General features: G+C 43.4%; 1 protein-coding gene across 1 annotated transcript; it reads right to left on the bottom strand.

Moving 5' to 3' along the window:
• Nucleotides 1–1,690: 1,690 nt before the first annotated feature.
• Nucleotides 1,691–18,929, bottom strand: vwa5b1 (von Willebrand factor A domain containing 5B1). Its single transcript, XM_084015528.1, has 21 exons — nt 18,764–18,929; nt 18,459–18,620; nt 17,853–18,072; nt 17,486–17,640; nt 16,657–16,788; nt 15,664–15,788; nt 14,756–14,932; nt 12,886–12,996; nt 12,598–12,800; nt 11,440–11,554; nt 11,017–11,202; nt 10,691–10,880; nt 9,900–10,099; nt 8,451–8,673; nt 7,212–7,505; nt 6,671–6,808; nt 6,339–6,473; nt 5,755–5,826; nt 5,282–5,351; nt 4,546–4,669; nt 1,691–2,917 (listed from the first exon to the last, which is right to left on the bottom strand). The coding sequence occupies exons 1-21, from the start codon at nt 18,900–18,902 to the stop codon at nt 2,261–2,263; spliced, it is 3,828 nt and encodes a 1,275-aa protein (XP_083871654.1). The 5' UTR covers nt 18,903–18,929; the 3' UTR covers nt 1,691–2,260.
• Between the last annotated feature and the right edge of the window lie 626 nt (nt 18,930–19,555).

Here is a 19,555-nt window from a genome sequence, read left to right as displayed (position 1 = left end):
CCTCAGTTTAATATTCCACACACACTAGGTGTCCTATTAGAGCGTTGACCCTCGCTGCTGCTGACCCCTCGTTGTTAGCGGCGGGGCAATAACAACTATAGAAACCTGCAACGTTGGTGGTAGTTATTTTATTCCATGCACCTGCAGAGCTGATCATAGCATCGACAGTTATAAAGACACTACAGACGCTTTTGACGGCCTCAAACGGTCAACAATCATTTTCTAAAGGCACACACAGCAAGTTGAAAGATACTGCACTATACAACCGATCCAGTACATTTAAAAAAAAAAAAAAAAATTCAACAGTTACCGCTGCACTTAACTACTGCAATTACAGCACACAATTATGACTATTTTTGACATGTCAGAGAGCAAATACTCACTGCAAAAATACTGGCTCCAATGTGGCGATTCGGTCTTTAAACACCATAACAAACACCTGTGTCCATGCAGAAGGATGTATGCAACTCAGCCTGAGTGAGGGGGGGGGGGATGAAGAAATACCTGAGTAAAGCAACGCTGATGGGATAAGAAAGTCAATCAATAGAGAAAGATGCCCATATAGGCCACACAGATTCAAGAAAGAAGGGCAGCTACTGTATATTTAGGGGGAAAGGGGCCAAACATATGGATTAAACTGCAGTTAACAGATCTACATTTTCTGCCAACTTTAAACCTTGGTTAGGCACTTGCGGTAAATGAGCTGTGAGCATGACGTGACGGTGTTTGTAAATTGGGTTGGACCATTCAAACTTGAGAAATGTCTTGGGCTGCAGGCAAATAACCGTTGTTTTTTTTGGCTTCGGAAGGTTTCTAACTGAGTGAAATGACCCGAATGTATCAAAGTGGCAGCCGTGATCAGAGCGGTTTCTCTAAATGCTCAGTAAAGGTGCTTCCATGCTTCCTTTCGTATCTCTTTTAGATTAACCACATCCTCGTTTAGAAAAGGAAAGGGGATACGATAATCCTACAATCCTTTGCAGCAGCAACATTTAAAGCAACGCCATCGTGTAATTACAATTACATCCCGTTGGATTCTTAGTGTCCAGACAGAGGCTGAGGCATTTCTTGGACGTATTCATTACAGACACACCTGGCGGAGATTAGCAATCTACCGAGTGTACCTTTCTAGTTAAATCACTTAATCCCAGAGTCTCCGATATCTCATATCGTCGGCGTAACAAATGTAATTTGGCGTGCATTGTGGTGGTGTTTTTTTTTTAAATCACATTTTCCACTTTTCTTTGTTGTTTAAAAAGCATTTTGATAAAGTTTGGACCATTCCCTCTTCTTCAGTGTGAATGGATAATATATATGATCAAGTTATCATTAGTTGTGTTAGTTGGCTACGCAGCAGTTACACCTGGCAGGTACAGGGTGTAAATGTGTGTGAAGTGGTGAAGTATGAATATCCACTTACATAGTAAACACTTCACTGTCTTTGAATCAAAAGACGAATGCAAGAACACCTCTACTCTAAGACAGGTATACTCAGATAAGTGAAAAAATATAAACTGTATGTATCATTAAATAATAAATAGTAAATAACATGCTAGTGGGATACACATTCATAGATTCCCACCAAAGCCACTTTTCTTTGTTTTCTTTCTTTTTTTTTTTTTCTTTTTTTTTGTACAAATCTTAACATATATTTTATATTTTCTTTAGCTTTTTGCATATTTTTTCTGTGTGTGCTATAATCAAACTGCAGAAATGGCAACTATTGAGATCACTGTAATGGTAACAGGCATTATAAAAAAGACAGGTAGTGCTGCTAGCAAGTACCTAGATGTCGTTGTGTGATATTTTCTTCAACAATCAATTCCTAAAATGCTGTAAAGATGTAAAAACAGTCATCTCTCACACTTTGTTTGCAGCTTTTTCCCCATAACATCAATATGATGACAATAAGAGCTTTTCTCAAATGTTGATGGACAGTGGTCCGGCATGCTACTAATTTAACACTGACTTTCTTTGCCATGAAACTCAAATCTGTGGCATAAATCCGATTAGATCCCTTAGCTAACAGGGATCCAGCTACAGTATATGGCACCAGCGAGGTAATAGCTTGCACAAAGGGCCTCTGAAGAGCCTGTGATATGTTTGGAGGAACGGCACATAACAAAAAAAAAACAACACATTTGTCACAACTGCAACAGCAAAAACTCCAGAGGACAAACTGCCAAACAGACAATAGTACAGCCTCAGTTAGCATAGTATCATATGGAATAGAGTACTTTGAGCCTTGCATTAGCAGGCCTCAGACACTGTTGGGGTTGTAACAGAGCATGTTCAGCTGCAGGTTTTCATCCCAGTGTCTGAGGATGATGAAGAGCTGGTTGGCCGCGGCCTTGACGGAGGCCAAGTCTCGGCCTTCTGGGATTTCCTGCTCGCTCAGCCACATGCTGGCCTTAGCGGCGACCAGTTCCCACTCTATGAAGTGACCGGCAGAGCTGTGCTCCAGCCAGGCGAGGGCCACAGCTGTGGCCCACACCATGCTCCCTGGATCCAGCATCCTCTTTAGCGCGCCGCCAGGCGATGCCGCTTCCAAGCCCCCCGAGCCAGAGCTCCGCCCGCTGTCCACCTGGGAGTGAGGGGACAGCGGGGGCTCAGAAGCGGTGGACGGGCTGCCTAACGAGGAAGGGCCGACGTCCGTCCAGGAACTCCTGGACAGAGAAGGGCTCTGTATGCCGACGGCGTGCTCCGCAGGTTGCTGATACGGTTCCGGTTCACACGGCGATCCGCGTTCTTCGTCGGCGCTCTCGGCCCGGCGGCTACTGGAGTGGGACAGGTGACCCAGGCTGGTGCGGTGGCTGGTAAAGGGGGACGTCCACTTCAGCTTGTCCATGGGCACGCTGATGGCGTCGCACAGAGCTGCGTCCAAGGGGAACGCACCGCTAGCCAACTGCAACAAAACCTGTGCCAAACGAATCAGGTCAAAGCTTAACATGAAGTAGAGCTCATGTTTTTAATTTTGTTTCCAACCTTTAAAGGAGGGACACGTTCAGGTTCATTCTCATATCTGGGATTTCTACTAGAACATGTTTACATGCTTTATTTTTTAAAGAATTCATTATTGTTCTCATGCTGTTTGTCTGAATATACCTCTTTTCACCCTCGGTCAGAAACACTCCGTTTTAAAGCCTGTCTCTGAAGGGTCCCCTCCCCCCCAAAAAGCCCAGACTGCTCTTATTGGCCTGTTCAAAAAACATGTTGCACCTTGATGTGTACAGCTAGTTCTCAAGCCTTGACTTGTTTAATCACATTTTCTTATCTAGACAGCCCACAGAAAACTGTCTGGGTTGTGTAATTTCACAGTTTGTGGTTCGGTAGGCTCTTGATAGCCAAATGTATGTGTAGCACAGAAAGAGAAGTTATACTTTTAATCAGCAGCATATACACGTAGAGGAGCATTGAAGCCATTTTGATGCATGGCAAACGAACAAACAAAACAAGACGTGAAGAAAGATGATCAACTGATTTGAGTACACGCTGTTCTTCTGTACCGCACCGCATATCTTAACAAGTCTACCGTGGTTCATTACTTCCTGCTTCAATCAGCAGCTGGCGTGAGCTGCCTTCCAATGGGATCGCTCTATAGTCGCTGCTGAAGGAAAGGGAAGATCATTTTGGGGGGGGGAGCAGCCGTTTGAATCACTTTTGACAGGTGTTTCGTTGCCCTTGGATTTGAACAAGGTGGCGAGCGCAGCATAATTAGAGTCTCTTTCAAGGTCTCGGGGTTTCAGGTCGGAGCAGAGTGGTCATGTAATATTATATTATTATATGTTAGCCTGGATTCTAGGCCCAAACCGAGGTGTAAATTGTTCTATCACTTGTCAACCTACCAATTTGTCTGTTTCAGTTTACTTGGCGGAGGTTATGTGACTCCCTCCTCGGTCGGTTATGGATAAAATTAACTGAAATATATATATATTTTTCTTTCTTTTCCAAACTACAGTCACGTGCAAGCCAGCTATAACAGAAACAGGACTGAGCTGAGCTTACGTAACTGATTAAATATAATATCCACGGATGATATCCTGTTGTTATCGCCTCCATATTAGGATGCTGTTTTCCTTGCATAATGCAGACACTGGTTCTTGATTGGATATAAATCAGATACGCATGGCAGCGGACAGCAGGGGGTGGACCCAAACACAGGAAAACAGGCAGACTAGTGCCGTTCAATGATTTAATACATGAGTGGTCTCGCAGGCAGGTAACAGCAGGCTAAACGGGGAAGAAGAAGCAAAAACCCCACACAGCAATAAAAGAAATGAAAGATGAAAAGACAGGACTATGAATACACAAAAATGAATCAGACAACAAGACAGAGGTGGCAGGCTGAGAGCTGATTGGTGGTTCAAACAATGGGAACAGCTCGAGGCTGACGAGACTTATTAAAAAGGTGATGGACAGAGTTCTGGAGGGGAAAACGCAAAGACAGGAAGTGTAAAGTCTTTAAGACTCTCCGTCACATCTATTTAGACGAATCGGAACTTTAGATGAAAATGAGCATTCACGTGTTATAGATCCGCTGCTCACCAGAGGAATGTAGTCTTTGTTCTCGTTATCACTTTCTCCGATTGAATCGCCGGACTTGCTGTGAGATCGACACATGAATCCTTTGGCAGCCCGAGTCAGGAGACGAGTCCTGCTGAGGGCCAACCTTAGAGGAGAGGGAGAGAGGCGCATGTAAATCGCAGTATATATGAACAAAGCAGCTCTATGTAATCTTTGTACGTCTATCTGTTATATATCTGGAGAAACGCTGATCTGAATCTGCAATCTAACCAATAACATTTAGGTGAGGTCAAGTGATGACTCTAAATTGTGTGAATGGGATCATGAATGGTTGTCTCTCTCCTATCTTTCCATTATTCTAATACATCTGCAAATGTTCTGTTTTTTAAATAGGTAAACTAGCCTTTATGCATGTATAACTGAAAACATATGTTAAATACTTTATGAATAAGACCAAATAAGTGCCTTAAGGGGGAGTTTTTTTTATTCCCTCTCATCAGTTAAACAACCAGAATACATTTGCCTTTCATATTAGATTAAATGTGATAAGTGGGCTGCAATTATCAGAACAATATGAACAATCAGGCTCTCTCATGTGGCTCAAACGAGCACTGCTGATATAAAATATTAAATAAAACTATAGAATTATTTGGCAAAAAGATACAGATGGGAAAAGCGGTTCAAAATCATATCAGGCTGAATTCATTGTTTGCTCGTGCAGCACAGTTATGAAGCCAGCTAGCCTCCAGTCACCCACCTGGCAGAAAAAAGGCTCTCCACCAATTTCTGTGATTGGTCGGAGGTCACCGACGGACTTCTTTGGAAGGCTTGGAGACGAAGATGCAGAGATAGGATTAGTCAGTGGCAGGACAGAGAAAGAAGCCGTGGCATCTTCTCTCCATTTATTGTTTGCTTCTCAACATGAGTCTCACACAACAAAGTGGGATGTAACAGTGACAGAGAAGGATACATATTCCAGCTGTCTCCCCTCCACGGGTGAAACACTTCACTCAGTGTTTGCCCTTTTCTTTTTTTTTAAAGGTCCAGACAGCGTTTGTCAATACGAGGTTGTCCATTGTGTTGACTTCAGTCATCTCTTACATGAAGAGGGACTGAAATGTCAGCATCAGGTTTCACGTTTGGAACAATGCAACAGAAAAAGACACACGACATGCAGACAGTTTATGTCAAAGAGACGCAGCGAATGAGCAGCTGATGTGTTGGACGTACCCTCTGTGAAGCTGCATCTCTCCCATCCGGTGGAGGAGGGGGTGCTGCACGGGGAGGCGGCGTCCTCTCCATCTGAGAACATCAAGAAACGTCAGCGATTTAGTTTCATTTGATTTTTTTTTAACAAAAATAATTTCCACTTTTTCCCCCTCACCACTTAACTCTTAAAAAAAAAAAAAAAAGACGACATTACCAGGCAACACGGATGCAGCTCATCTGCATCCTCTCCTTTTTAACCGGCAGTGCCAAGCAGATGCTCAAGTAGTGCGCTAGTCTCAGCACCTGCTGTTGCTATGCCACCGCTGAAAGCCAATTTGAGATGTTGTGCCCTTTTGCCGAAGTTGAAGTATTTTTACTGTAAAGGAGCAAACAGCTTTCTGAGTGCTCAATATCTCCTAGCTACCAGCGCTGGCGACGCAACACCTTTCCATTTAGAATGAAGACGGATTTTAATAAATATATAATAACATAAATCCTGTTTATTTTTTACTTGATTCACAGGTGCCTAGAAAATGAAACCTTCCTTCTGCTGTTTATCGAGCCAGGGATTTAAATATGAGCTGAATATATCAAATGCAGCCTACTGTTAGGCAGCAGGGCGTCTTCGGCTTCCTCAGACATGCCGCTGGACTGAGAGCGACCCAATCCGATGGAGTACCCTCTGCTCTTCCTGCTCCCCGAACGAGATCTAGAATGCGAGCCCCTCTTCAGACCTTCACCTGAAAACAGAATGAAAATCGGGGGTTTGAGCTGATTCTTCTGATCCAATTAATATGAGAGAAAATGTCCTTTAATGAGAGAATACTTTTAGTTGAGGGCAAGGTAACTTAATAGCCTTTACAACTAAACTACAGAAGGTGTTCTGGAGGTCTGCAGGTAAAAAATAATTCCATCACAGTAAATCCATTTGACTTACCAGGGTTTATGTATTCAATACATGTCTGCAAATACTCATTAGTGTCCAGGTCGATGGGAACGAACGCTGTGTGCTTGCTCAGTATATTGCAGGCCTTGCTGGTGTGAATGGCGTAGAGCTGGTACCTTCTGCCAGAGCCTGTGAATCATAACATAAAATCATCGCAAATTATTTTTAGGTAACATATTTTAGCGATCGCTTAATAATACCCATCATCGCTTGTTGACAGTAAAAATAATAATCATCACTTTACCCTTTTATAATGATAATTAGAGACACTTATTTGCTTTCTTCAGATGAGGAGATGCTATATCTGTAGCTAAAGAGGAAACAGCCAGACGAAGGGAGAAATATCGGCCTACTCCATCCCTTTATTTAATCCAGTGGATTATATAACATTCGGGCAGAGCCAGGCTACCTATTTCCCCCCATTTCCAGTCTTTGTGCTAAGCTAAGCTACAAATTCCAACAAGAAAGCACATACATGAGATGATAAACAGACAAATTTCCCTACAAACACTTAAATCCCCAAATAGCTCACCGTGCTCAATCTCACACTCCTTATCGGCCATGTGCTCAAAGTCGCGTATGATGGAGCGTCCGGCCATGTGGTGGAAGGTCTCGTTCCACAGCTCCTCGTGGACCTTTTCCTCACGTTCCCGGCCGTTTAGGAAGGGCTCGATATCGAAGACGATCTCCCAGCTCGCCGGTGTCCCACACAGCAGCCCGGACACCACGGCCTTGCAGTCGCCCTTGAGCTGCTGGGCTGCACCCAGATCTGGAGCGTGGGTCTCCTGCGGGGTTTCTGCTTGACATACCTGGTGTCCATAGCCGTCTGAAATATCACAGGGTTGATTCCTGAATGTGAATTTATCATTTGGTATTCAAATCCATCTGAAGCTTGCCACCGGCTACTGCTTACCAGATTAACTTTCTGTTTTGTTCTCAACTGTAGCAAATCATAGAGGCTACTGTTCTTCTCGGGACCTCTGTGCTCAATCATACGTCTCATTTTTCATCTTGGATTCCCCCTAGCATAAGCTTTAGGTAGCTTCTTTTGGGGACCAGTTCACATGCATGGACACTTCTTGTCCGATATGTCCACAAATCATGTATATGTATGTATGTATGTATGTGAATAAACTCACCTAAACTCACCTATTGATGCTAAAGCTACTAAATTTTAAGCATAACCTGCTACTCTCCCTCTGATTGGCTAGTACTTGCTGCTCTTGTTGGTTGGATTGGATAGGTTTAGGCATGAGGAGAGAGATAGTTTTAGTTAGTTAAGTCAGATTAGTTAGGTTTAGGGTAAGGAAATCAGGATAAGCCAATCAGAGGCAGAGTAGGGTAGGTCATGTTGTTGCCACCTTCCAGTTCCCGCCCAACTATGTCAGCCCTCTTGCCGTTGTTTGTGCACATGTAGCTGCGGTAACCATCGGTTTGCTTAGCTTAGCATAAAGACTGGGAACGAGTGGAAGCCACTAGCCAAACCAGCATCTCTAAAGCTCACTAAATAACATCTTGTATCTTGTATCTTGTGCAAAAAGCAAAGTAAGAGGACATAATCAAATAATAATCTCATTGCCACACAATTCCCTTTTAAGATGATTTGATTTGTTTGGTTTAATTTGGTTTTATTCTACCATAAAACAAGCTTCACATATTCACCAAAAAGAATAACAAAAACACACAGATTCACTCCGACATAAATAATGGACACGCAGACACATTCAATTCATTATTTCCCTAAAACAGACCGGCTGTGACTGCGTCTCACCCATATCTCCCACGCTGCCAACAGAAGGGCTGTCAGTGGACGATCTGGATCCATCTTCCCCGGCGGAGTTGCGAGCTGCAGGCGGCGCGCCGACGCCGCTGGGCTGAGGGTTGTCCTGAGGCTGGGAATGAATCTCCGAGTCTCCTTCCAGCTGAGAAAGCTGTCTGTGACAGCTGGCAGGACGCCCTCTGGAAGATGTGGCACACAGGCTCGCCAACTGTGGCTGGAAACCAAATAACAATAATCAGGTTCTCAATGATGTATGGAACCTCATTTATTTATTGTAATTCTGGTCATTCTGTGGGTTTATTTCATCATGCTTTCAAGTGATGATTGTCATATAGATGGTACAGGAATATCACATAAAATCATAAGTCTCTTAGACTAAATCATCTATATTGCAAAAAGGGCTGCAACAAACAATTATTTTTATTATTGATTTATTTGGAGTTCATTGTCATGTTAAAATCAAATTATTATTATTAATAATAATTAGGGGTGAGTATTGGCAAGAACCTCACGATACGATACGTATCACGATACTTTGGTCACGATACGATAAGTATCACGATGTCGCGATATAAATAAAGATGAAAACACAAGTACCTGTATATGTACTTCACATGATATTGATCAGAGGACAAATTGAGAAACTATTTCATTCAAAACAGTCTCTCCATTTTATTAATTCCCATGAAATTCACTGGAATAAATATTGAAAATAAAATAAAAAAGGATAAAGTACTGCATTCACAACGCGTCTAAACATGAATCTTTTTTTTTTTTTTATCTATCTTTGGAGTTGAAAAATCCCTATTGTATTGGGCGGCAAAGTATCGCGATTTTTGATTTATCAGGTTTATCATTTTGTGTGACTAAGAGACCAAAACCAAAGGGTTACTTTCTTAATTACCACATAAGATTTCTGCTGTATGATAGAATTATTCAAATGAATGTTTATCCTGCTTTAAGTTTTGGTACAAGTGTAATCTTCTCACCCCTCTTGCACAGGTTAATATATTATTGTATGCCTTTGATTATACGGCAATACACAAATAAATAAATAGAGATTTACTTTATCAACTCATAATTATTTGATGTGAATTAATTATGTAACGAATTCAGTGAATCCTCAGCTTAATTTAAGAAGAGAAGATATAATCTCTTCACAGCCCAGTGGACTCTGTCTAGTTCCCTGAGATGCTCTCTGAGCAATATTCAAACCTAATTAGCATTCATAAATTTGCCCTTTATTACTGAGGAGTACACATTAGTCTGCGCTTCAATATACCCCAATCCAGAGGGTCAGATGAATGTTAATTTATCAACACGGGCTGAATACAGAGAAACTTAACACAATACAAGATTCTCCTGCCTTCATGACTGATTGAAGTTTATTTAACACCCATGTGTGTACTTAAACATACAAAGGGTTGGGCGGGACCAGACCTGGTAGTCGTTCCTCCACTGGGTCTCCTGCTCGGGGCTCATCTGGCCTATCAGCTCCTGGACTTTGGCTCTCCTCAGTGGATTCTTTGACACCACAGAGCTGGGATCACTGGGCGTGTAGACCTTCTTTGCCGGGTTGTAGTCCATTATCTGGTTGGTGCTGTATGCGCGCCTTCTCGGAGACGTCTTACAATCCAACCCTGGTGTTTTGTCCCAAAATAGAAATAGTCAACCCAAAGGGTTCCTGAATGGGAAATATCCCCTGACTCGCACAAATACATTTTATTTCTGAATGCATATTATTTGGAATAAATAGATTAAGTTGCCAGTTGGTATGAGCAACAAGGACCAGTATTGCAGATGAACGAGAGTCCACAGCCGTGCTAGTGGCTCTGTGAGGCTCTAGTCTGATGCTTTGGCAGGTACAATCAGTCCACATATACAGACACTGATACACTGATACAGGCTGACCAATACTGGTCTCTGATATCTACGCTGCATCTGCTTGTGGTGTTAGCTGGTCCACGTTGGCTTCAAAGCCAGGTTCATCTGAATGTCAAAAGTCCAGCCGCCATCAATGTTTATCCAACTCCACTAGTCACCTCTAATTACAAGATGTACCTTTTAAACGGCTTTTGATTCCAACCTTTATAGAAGCAAAGAGCAGAATCTCGTTACCAGGCCTTGTATCTACATTGTATGTGCTGAAGCTAACCTACATTGGCCGGCCCGACTGGCTCGATTGGCAGTTTCAACTGAATCAGCCGGATGCAGGTACTGTAGGTCCTTACCCATGATGTCTTGCTCCGTGGGGGCCGGACTGTCTGTCATGGAGTCCTGGTAGGAATCATACAGAGGCGCGTCCCTGTTGGACGCCTGACTGTCGCTGCCCGTCTTCACCGGGTCTTCCTCTTGAGAGTGGTAAAATACGGAGCTGGCCGACTCAATGGAGCGCATCATGCTGTATCGCCTCCTCTTATCCTGGGGAGATTTTGAAAAGGTGACACATCAGATTCATGAGGTTTGATTATATTTGATAAAAAACGTATTTGAGGTTCCAGAAAGGTCATCTCGCATGCAGTCTTTTGTCCACTTCCTTTTGATGTCTTGCTCTTACAGATTTGGGGTTGGCATGGTAGCGGGTGGCGTCGCAGACCACACTGTAGCCGATTAGACTGTCCCCTGGAAACAGGAAGGTATTGCCCACGGGGGACAGCAGTACTTCTTTGGTCTCAGGGAAAAGCCACTCAATGGAAATGTCACTGAGTACCGGAGACATGGTTTTCTTCAGCGACTTAATCATCTGTGGAGTAAAACATTTTTTTTTTAAATGAGCCCACTGAAATAAACTTTCAGATATAAAACACAGCTTCTCGCTGACCAGCACATAAAGCAAAAAGCGTCTCCGAGATCTGATTTCCTAATTGGTACCAGCGGTAGACACTCTGTGCCGAGAAACCACCGTATAATGGCTCTCCTGTGGCCCCTCGGAGTAGCGGGTTGTCATTAGGATTAATACACAAAAGCTGGAAATGAGTACCTTGGGCTGCAGCCTCTCTCCGTCGGCCAGGAACTCTGCTGTTCCTTTGGAAACTGTCGCCAGCCCCTGCACCAGCCTCCTGCAAGCGTTCTGTCCTATGCCGAACGTAAAACATCTGCACAAACACAAAAAAACACCGCGGCTCCATGGACGTGCATGCAGATGGTGGCCAAAAAAAAGAGGTGGAACATTGCCTGCTGCCTCTCCAAATCCTCAGGGTGCTCCGTTGATGTTTTACCATTTTGTTTGGAGGAGCTGGCTGATTTCATAACACCGAGGCAACATCCCCTTTTGCATTTTTAATGATTACAACGGAGATGTCGACCTTCTGACGTAGGTAGAAGGATAGGAGATCGCCCGTTTAGTCTTGCCACTGAATGACTGCGCTGATTTGTAACCATGGTGCGATAATGACCCAGACAGTGTCGATGAATTGGCCACGCTCTGTGTACCTAATGCAATGCTCTGGGGGCGGTCATCCATTAAAAGGGGGAAGACAAAAGTCAATTATCTTCAGAGTGACTCAGGAGAGGGATTCACAGTGTGAGACTTGGATTCAGGCTGTAAATTGAAATGACTTCCCAGTGTATCGCAGATCTATTGTGCTACCGGCCAGCTGACAGTTCAGTATTTGCATCCTTCAGTGAGCATTTCTGTTCTTCTTTTCCTCATCTGAATCCACGGCTGCACCAATGTCACTCTTCTGACAGATCATTTGTAGTGATGTACATAATGTTTGACATTCACACGGCGTGGAATACATATTTCCAGATCTCATTTTGAGAGGATTATTATTGCTCCACAGCCGGTGATGCATTTAAGCCCCTGACAATCCCAGGATATGATTTTAATGGAATCCGTCAGTTCTGTCTTTGCTTTTTTACGTGATGGCCATAAACCGAAGGTAAAATTACTACATTTGCAACGTACAGTAGCTTCTCTACCAGTACTGTTATTACAACAGTAATATATATATTTACCCAGCAGCAACCTCAAACAAATGCTCTTGTCAGTGTGGGTCAACAGCTGCAGGGACAAATCACAGTATTTAACCATTCCTATCAGACAACATGACAACATTGTCTACAATCCTTATTCATCGTTTCCCTTTATTCTCACACTGGAGCTCCGGTTCTGAGCTTCAACACTAATACTTGCCTGATGAAGCGTGCGTGGCTGCGGACCAGCTCGATAACTTTGCCGGTGTTGCTGACGGCTCCGTCGGTGAGCAAGAAGAGGAGGCGGGGGTGTCCGCTGGACATCGGCTGCCTCAGGATCCAAGTGAGGGGGGCCAGGATGTTCGTCCCACCCATGTCGGCTCTGGTCTTCCGCAGGTAATCACAAGCCAGGGCCAGGGCTTCCTGAGATCGGGGTGGGCAAAAAGTGTTAAAAACTGTTATTTTTTCTTGTGTGTAACTGCAGTAATGTATTCCAGCGTCGCTTTACCTCCTCATAGATTTGGCTGGTTGTGAATAGTGGTTTGAATGTGGAGCCGAAGCCCATGATGTTGAAAAGGCAGCCAGGCACGAGGCTCTTGAGGATCACCACCATGGCATCCTGAGAGAGAGAGAGAGGGAGATTTATACTGATGATCACCACATCCATCTCCCATGCTTATATATATATATATTTTAAATCCCAGTCTGCAAATCCGGCGGATGGAGGGCACTCTGTCAGATTTTGAATGTTTACAACTCTCAGGCTCCTCCCCCACGACCACCGAGCTCCTTCCGCTCGACTCCGTGCCCTTTGAACTCCCTTAGATCACGCCACCTTTGAAACGCTGGTCCGACGTTGACTCTGGTTTTTATCACGGGAACCGTCGCCATCTTTCTTTTCTTCTCCTTGGTTGTTTTGGACCTCCTCGTTTGGGTTTTTAACGAGGAATAGGAAGCTTGTTGCTACTTCCCTCCGCCTCCCCCCTGTGATAGTGGAACGACCCGAGGGGGGAGGGGCTCTGTGTGTGGACGAACACAGCCCTGCGTGCTGATTGGACAGGATGATCAGGGTGCTGTCGGATCTTTGCAAAACAAACAGGCTCTATGTGCACGTAGAGGCACGCTTTTTTCCCCTAAAACTGGATGATTTATGTTGTTCTATCGGAGCGTAGTGTCGGCTTCAGTGAATACGATCAAAACATGTTGCCGACTGGGACTTTAATTATCTATATTATTCTATTATTTTATTTATTTATTTATTTTTTGTGTCAGTTCAATGCATTGCATGTAATCGTGCTTTGGCAACACATTTAAATGCTACTAAAGCCTTGTGAATTGAATTGAATTGAGAAAGAGCGCAGGAGCACATTAACCTCATGTCCAGAAAGTAGAACAGAACAAAGACAGTGAAAGAGAAAATAAAATAAACAGCAGCATTCTTCTGCTCATTAGGTGCTTAACATCTAGTTGGTGCATTTTCCCACTGCCACACAACTACGTCAGCTGATGTCTGGACTGGAAGCACAGTCCTCCACACAGCTGTCACGCCACTCTCCTCTCCATGAGAGTAGAGTGGCGTCACGCGGTGTCATTTCATCCTCTGCTTCTTCCACAGCAGCGGGCCCCGTCTCTAAAGGAACACCACTTATCTCAACCTTCATTCAGGTGAGGAGCACAAAGGTCACAACAGGCAACAATAAAATACCTTTCAGGTGCACGGACAAAGAGGAAAAAGATCAACGCGTGATGTGTACATTTTAGAATACAGCGTTTTAAAGGGTATTCTGCAGGAAGGACAGTTGTAGATGGTCATTATATATCAACTGACCTTTATGCTGGCCTTAAGCCCAGACTCTGTAGTATCAGACACATCCAATAAGGAGAGTCTGGGACACAAATCGACACTGCCGCTCAGCACCACACCAAAAGACAGGGTCAGCGCACGAGCAGTCAAATAATTTACGAACATATTAGAAAACAATATCAACCTCGAGTGAGTCGGCTCTGTAGATATTGAAGAAACGTCACATGTTGTCTATAAGACCTCAAATACTTGCTGTCTGAAACGTAGCGACTGGGAGACAATTGGGAAATAATTAACGACTTGTCTGATAGATATCGATAAATAGTGTGCATGCCCTTCACACAGCTGGCTAACCACATCTATAGAGTGGAATCAGTATGGCCGCGAGCCTAGAAAGCAATTATACAGCCTCTAATTAGAAAACATGGGTTTTTAGGCATTAGCTTGCCATTTAATACCTGTATTTTGTTTTGCTTTAAATAGGTGATAGGTCACAATTTATATGTAAATCAGCTTCTGCCTCATCGTGTGTCTCCATGTGCAGCTATGCAAGAAAAAGTGATTAAAGCTGTACCTTCACACAGTTGATGTTGACGCCGCTCATGCTGCCGCTGCGGTCAATGAGGAAGATGAACTCGCCGTGAACCTTCCTCAGGTCGGAGCTGATGGACTTGAGGTCAGGGCAGAAGTTCAACATGACCACGGGGTTGTGGAGGATGTCCTTGTGGAGACGCCTGTGAATGATATCGACCTGTGGAGACAGAGGGATGTATCAATAAAAAGGATACATAAATACAAGATAACTCGACTTTCTGATTGGCTTTGTAATGGCAATATAAGAGACTTGGCTGATGGGCTGAGCACATCACTTACTGTAGACGTGCAGGAAATACAAACCTGAGTGTGACGCACCTTTGCAGTTTTCCCCATAGAAACACGTATTTATGGCTAAGTACTCTTTTCTCCTTCCCCTGTTTACGTCCCTGAACACTTAACAGCCTCATCACAGGAGACGTGAGTGGACAGGAGCAGGTTGAAAAATAATAATGATGGGACGCAACTACGTGCAATTTCTCAAGTACAATACATGTACTTAAGTATTTTGATTTCTCAGGCAAATATTGATCTTTTTACTGCATTTTCGTCTTCATCTTTAGTTACTTAACAGATAATAATTTTAAACCTTTCCTGTTAAGTCAAAACCTTTGTATCTTGAAATTTAGAGATTTTTAACTTGAATATTTCTGATAATGTAGAGGATTCAGTGTTTTGATATTTAAATAATATTTTACTGTAGGTTTCTATGCGATTACTGGAGGAGAATTTCCAGTGTGTTCTTAGTACTTTAATTTTAGAAAATGACCTGTGTATTAGGTTGTGTTCATGACATGTGTCACCATGTAGTCTCCACCACCCTGCTGGTCATATGACAGTGTTGCCATCAGTTCAGCTACATGGCACGGCTGCCGATGACTCACTCACTTTCCTCTCGTTGCTGGAGTCCTTCTTGGTGGCCTTGATGAAATCGCTCCGGCCGTGAAGATATTCGTCGTACTCCTCCTGCGTCATGTCCCCGTTCTCGACCAGCACATGTGGCAGATGAGGCTCTAAGGACACACAGTTGTTCAGGATGTGGACATTACTATAAATATTACAGACAGATTTTAAAGCAGATGTGGCAATCTGTAGTGCAGAGTTATCCCCATATGGGTGGGAGAATGCGAATGCGGTTGCATATAAAGATGCTGTTTAACAGCTGGATTTCAAGACAGCGAAATCTGCTCAGATGAGTGAATTTGATCTAAAAGTCTGAATATAAAATGTTTTTCTGTTTCCAGTTCTATTGTCTGCACGTCTGACCTGCAGAAACCTTGTACCTGTAGTAATTTAAATAACACCGCTGTGTTCCTGGCCATGAATCAACCAAGCTGATAATGAAAATAGACGTCTTTTCTGTTGTTTCTATCACACACAGATGCCTGACATGCAGCGCAGTGTCCTTCATCTCTCAGCTCAAACCAAGCCTCCATGTTGTGATAGGAGCTGCAGCGACGGGTCTGAGCTGAATTAAATTGCCCCGGCAGTGACGGCAGGTCTGTTTGTGAACAAAACCTTCATAAGACGGCTATTGAATCAGTGAGACCGGAGCTTATTCACGCCTCTGGGAGGCAACTGGCCCACACATAGTGTAGGTCAAGACGGCAGTGAAAGAGAGATGGGAGTACAGGGGGGGGGGGGGCCTGTCACTGCACACCCACACAATGCAGAACGACTCCCCTGGCGTGTCGTACAACAGGAGGAACACAAAGTGAGGCAGTAAATAATCTGACTGGGAGCTTAAGAAAAACAATTGCTGTGAAAGCAGCCTGACAGAGGTGATACAAACGGCTTCAAAATATTCCGCTTGAGAGGTGGAGGAAAGAAAGATTCATGGGGGGGTCGTGCTGCGAGTGAGTTTGGAAGCGGTGGACCTACCGCTGGGGTAGATGAGGATTTTGACAGGACAGTCGTAAGTGTACTTGTCAGCCAGAGTGACGACGACGCTCGTGGCAGAGCGAGCCAGAGGGTCTGCATCGGCTCGGATGGCGTGAGACGGGCTCTCTACACCTACACAGGGCGACAACGCAGCAGGTCTTTGTTGACATCCGGCAGTAACAGTAATAACAAACCAGCAGGATATGTAACACACGCATTTAGAAGAACTTTTTAAAAAAGCAACTTATGCACTGATACCTTTGCGAACACGGAGACAATTATGAGTTTTAATGTGAGAATTACCATGAAGCTCTCAGCACCAAGTGTATAGGCATTCGACATTTTGTAAAATGTGCTAATTAGAAAGTGCTTTCTTGCCGAGAGTGTGTTAAAAAGATCAATACCGCTCTCTTTTCTGTAGGTTAAATATGAAGCCATAGCCAGGAGCCAAAGCATAAAGAATATAAACAGCAAGCCTGGCTTTGTCCCTATTTACCAAAATCCAAATAGCAGCACCTATACAGTTTATTAATTAACACACAGGCTTACAGTATGTGACTATTTGTCAGCCTCCATTAATTGTCTGAAAACCTCGTAGGGACAACAACAATTGTACTGATTAAACAAATTGATAAATGTTGTAATTGCTGACATTTAGAGGTGCTGGTAGGCAGGAGCTGTTTGCTCCTGTTTCCAGTCTTTGTGCTAAGCTAAGCTAAACATTAGAATGTCCGTAGATCTAACTTAAGCACAAGCAAGAATGCAATTTTTTACCAAAAAGCCAAATCATTCCTTTAACAAGTTTAGTGTTGCCAAATAGTGTTCTTACCTGCGAGGAGATAGGGAGCCCGAATCTCCAGCTGGAAGTTAAACTCGTAGTCCATGGAGTTTATGGCCGTCTCCTCCAGCAGTGACGCCAACCACAGCTGAGGGGAGTGGGGAGTTTGATCGTGAGGACTTGAGGCACAACCGGGCCTTTCCCGCCTAAAAGCAGCAAAGCATGACTTCATTAAAATGGAGCCATGTTAAAGGAACATAATGAAATGCTAATGTCCATCCAAAAAAACATTACATTCAGGGCCTAAAAATCAGATTTCCAACTGTAATATATACTAAATTTCGACATACAACATGGTGTTGTATTAGAAAATCAGTGGCATTTATCATGTTTCCCTGAATGAATCTATTTTTCTTACGTTCTGGAGAAGTTTGGGGACAGTCCTTGCTCCTCGTTGATGGTCCTCTGCACCCGAGGAGTACACACCGGTGGGGATGACACCTCGATACCCCCGTTGGGTAGAGTGGACAGCTCGGAGGAGGTACTAACCAGAATATGGACCGTCTCCATTGGAGGGATGACCCCGAGGTTAACCACTAACACTGTCCTCTCCAAATCATCGTCAATCACTATGTGTCCTGCAAAAACCATACTGGATTAGTAAAAAATCTCTTAATTTACATGAGCCTCAAGGCGAGTTATCTTTGCTGCCTCAAATAGATTTCAATGTTCAAATACAAAACGACAACAGGCTTCTTTGCTTATTGAACTATCACACTCCGAAAACCCTGGATCCTACATTTTTTCATAATGCACCATTTCCTTCAACCATTTCTGTCTGTTCCTGTTCAAATTTTGTCATCACAATCCTTCGTCTGTCTGTTAGTTAGTGCCGGTCAGGTAGCATATAGTGGGTTTATATAAGCAGTGTGTTGCTGTTGCCTGCTGTTGGAAACGGGGTTATACACGTAGTAATTTGATCCATTGGCTATATAACAATATCGATTAATAGCTTCAATCTTACCACTGCCGCTCTGGAGGGCTCCATTAGTTGTGTTGCAGCAATCCACATAACAGTCGTCGAGTTTCGCCTTGTCTTTGATTTGCAGTGTTATAATCTGACTGGATATCATGGACTCGAACCCTACAACAATAGAATTTTCCTCCAATGGATAAATGAAGATCCCTGAGAGGCAGTCGGAGAGGAAAAACAGCAGATATAAGAGCATGTTCACACATAGCACATAGTAAGTCTTAGGTTTGTTTGAATTGTTGAAAGTGCAAATAGCTGAAGTAAACAACTTAGTCTCTTGTGGTGAACGCACTCACCCTCAATCGCATGGTCCTCAATATTTTCATAAGTCATAGAAGCTGTCATGGCCAGAGTATAACCCCTGACACAGGAAGTGATGTCAGAGACACTGAGGGGCAGAGCGCTCCGGTTCTCCTTGTTAATGAGTCCAGGCATGGCGCAGGTTTTAGGATTCTGGTTTGTTGCCAAAAAAAAGACCAACAAAAAAGAAAAAATCATCAGATAATGATTACGATGTTCACGCACAAACACTGTCATAATGAAATAAATAAACATAGGCCTAAAGTATGAATTGTGTGAAATATGTCATTCAAACTGGAGGAATTACTAAAACAACACACAACTTATTATTATATTATATATTGTAATAATACTTTGCCTCTCAAGCTATTTCAGCAGACTTGTATAATTGTTAGCTCCTGTTAGCTACAACATCTTTAGAATCAGCTCAGGTAACTGACTTGCTAAGGTTAGCTACAACGCCGCCTAGCTAGTTAGCCTGCTAGGTAGCTTGCATGTGTGTTGAGATAAAGAATGTAAAAGCTGATGTTAATTCATGTGTCTGTGTTTATGTGTTTTTTTGTGTTTTCAGCTAGATAGTTGATTCGGAATAACTTGGGTATTGTGGTTGCTCTAGCTACCATTAGCGTAAATGCTAGCTAAGTGCTAACTAGCTCAATGGTAGCACTTGGGGGAGCCTGCAGGGGGCCATGTGATCAACACGACTTAATGGGGAATAAAAATGAAGCCCTAAACTAAAACAATTCATAATAATAATTTCCTAAATAATTTCTCATATTTATAGTGTT

Source organism: Eutrigla gurnardus, assembly GCF_963514095.1.
Source record: "Eutrigla gurnardus genome assembly, chromosome: 8".
In the NCBI taxonomy this organism is placed as follows: Eukaryota; Metazoa; Chordata; class Actinopteri; order Perciformes; family Triglidae; genus Eutrigla; species Eutrigla gurnardus.
Note: the sequence above shows the minus strand (reverse complement) of the source record. Positions and strands in the feature narration are given on the sequence as shown.

Coding starts and splice junctions, on each gene's coding strand:
- vwa5b1 (XM_084015528.1), bottom strand. CDS start 18,902: ATGCCTGGACTCATTAACAAGGAGAACCGGAGCGCTCTGCCCCTCAGT. Junction 17,641..17,852: donor TCCCCAAACTTCTCCAGAAC/GTAAGAAAAATA, acceptor TGCTGCTTTTAG/GCGGGAAAGGCCCGGTTGTG. Junction 11,203..11,439: donor GAGAGAGGCTGCAGCCCAAG/GTACTCATTTCC, acceptor TTTACTCCACAG/ATGATTAAGTCGCTGAAGAA.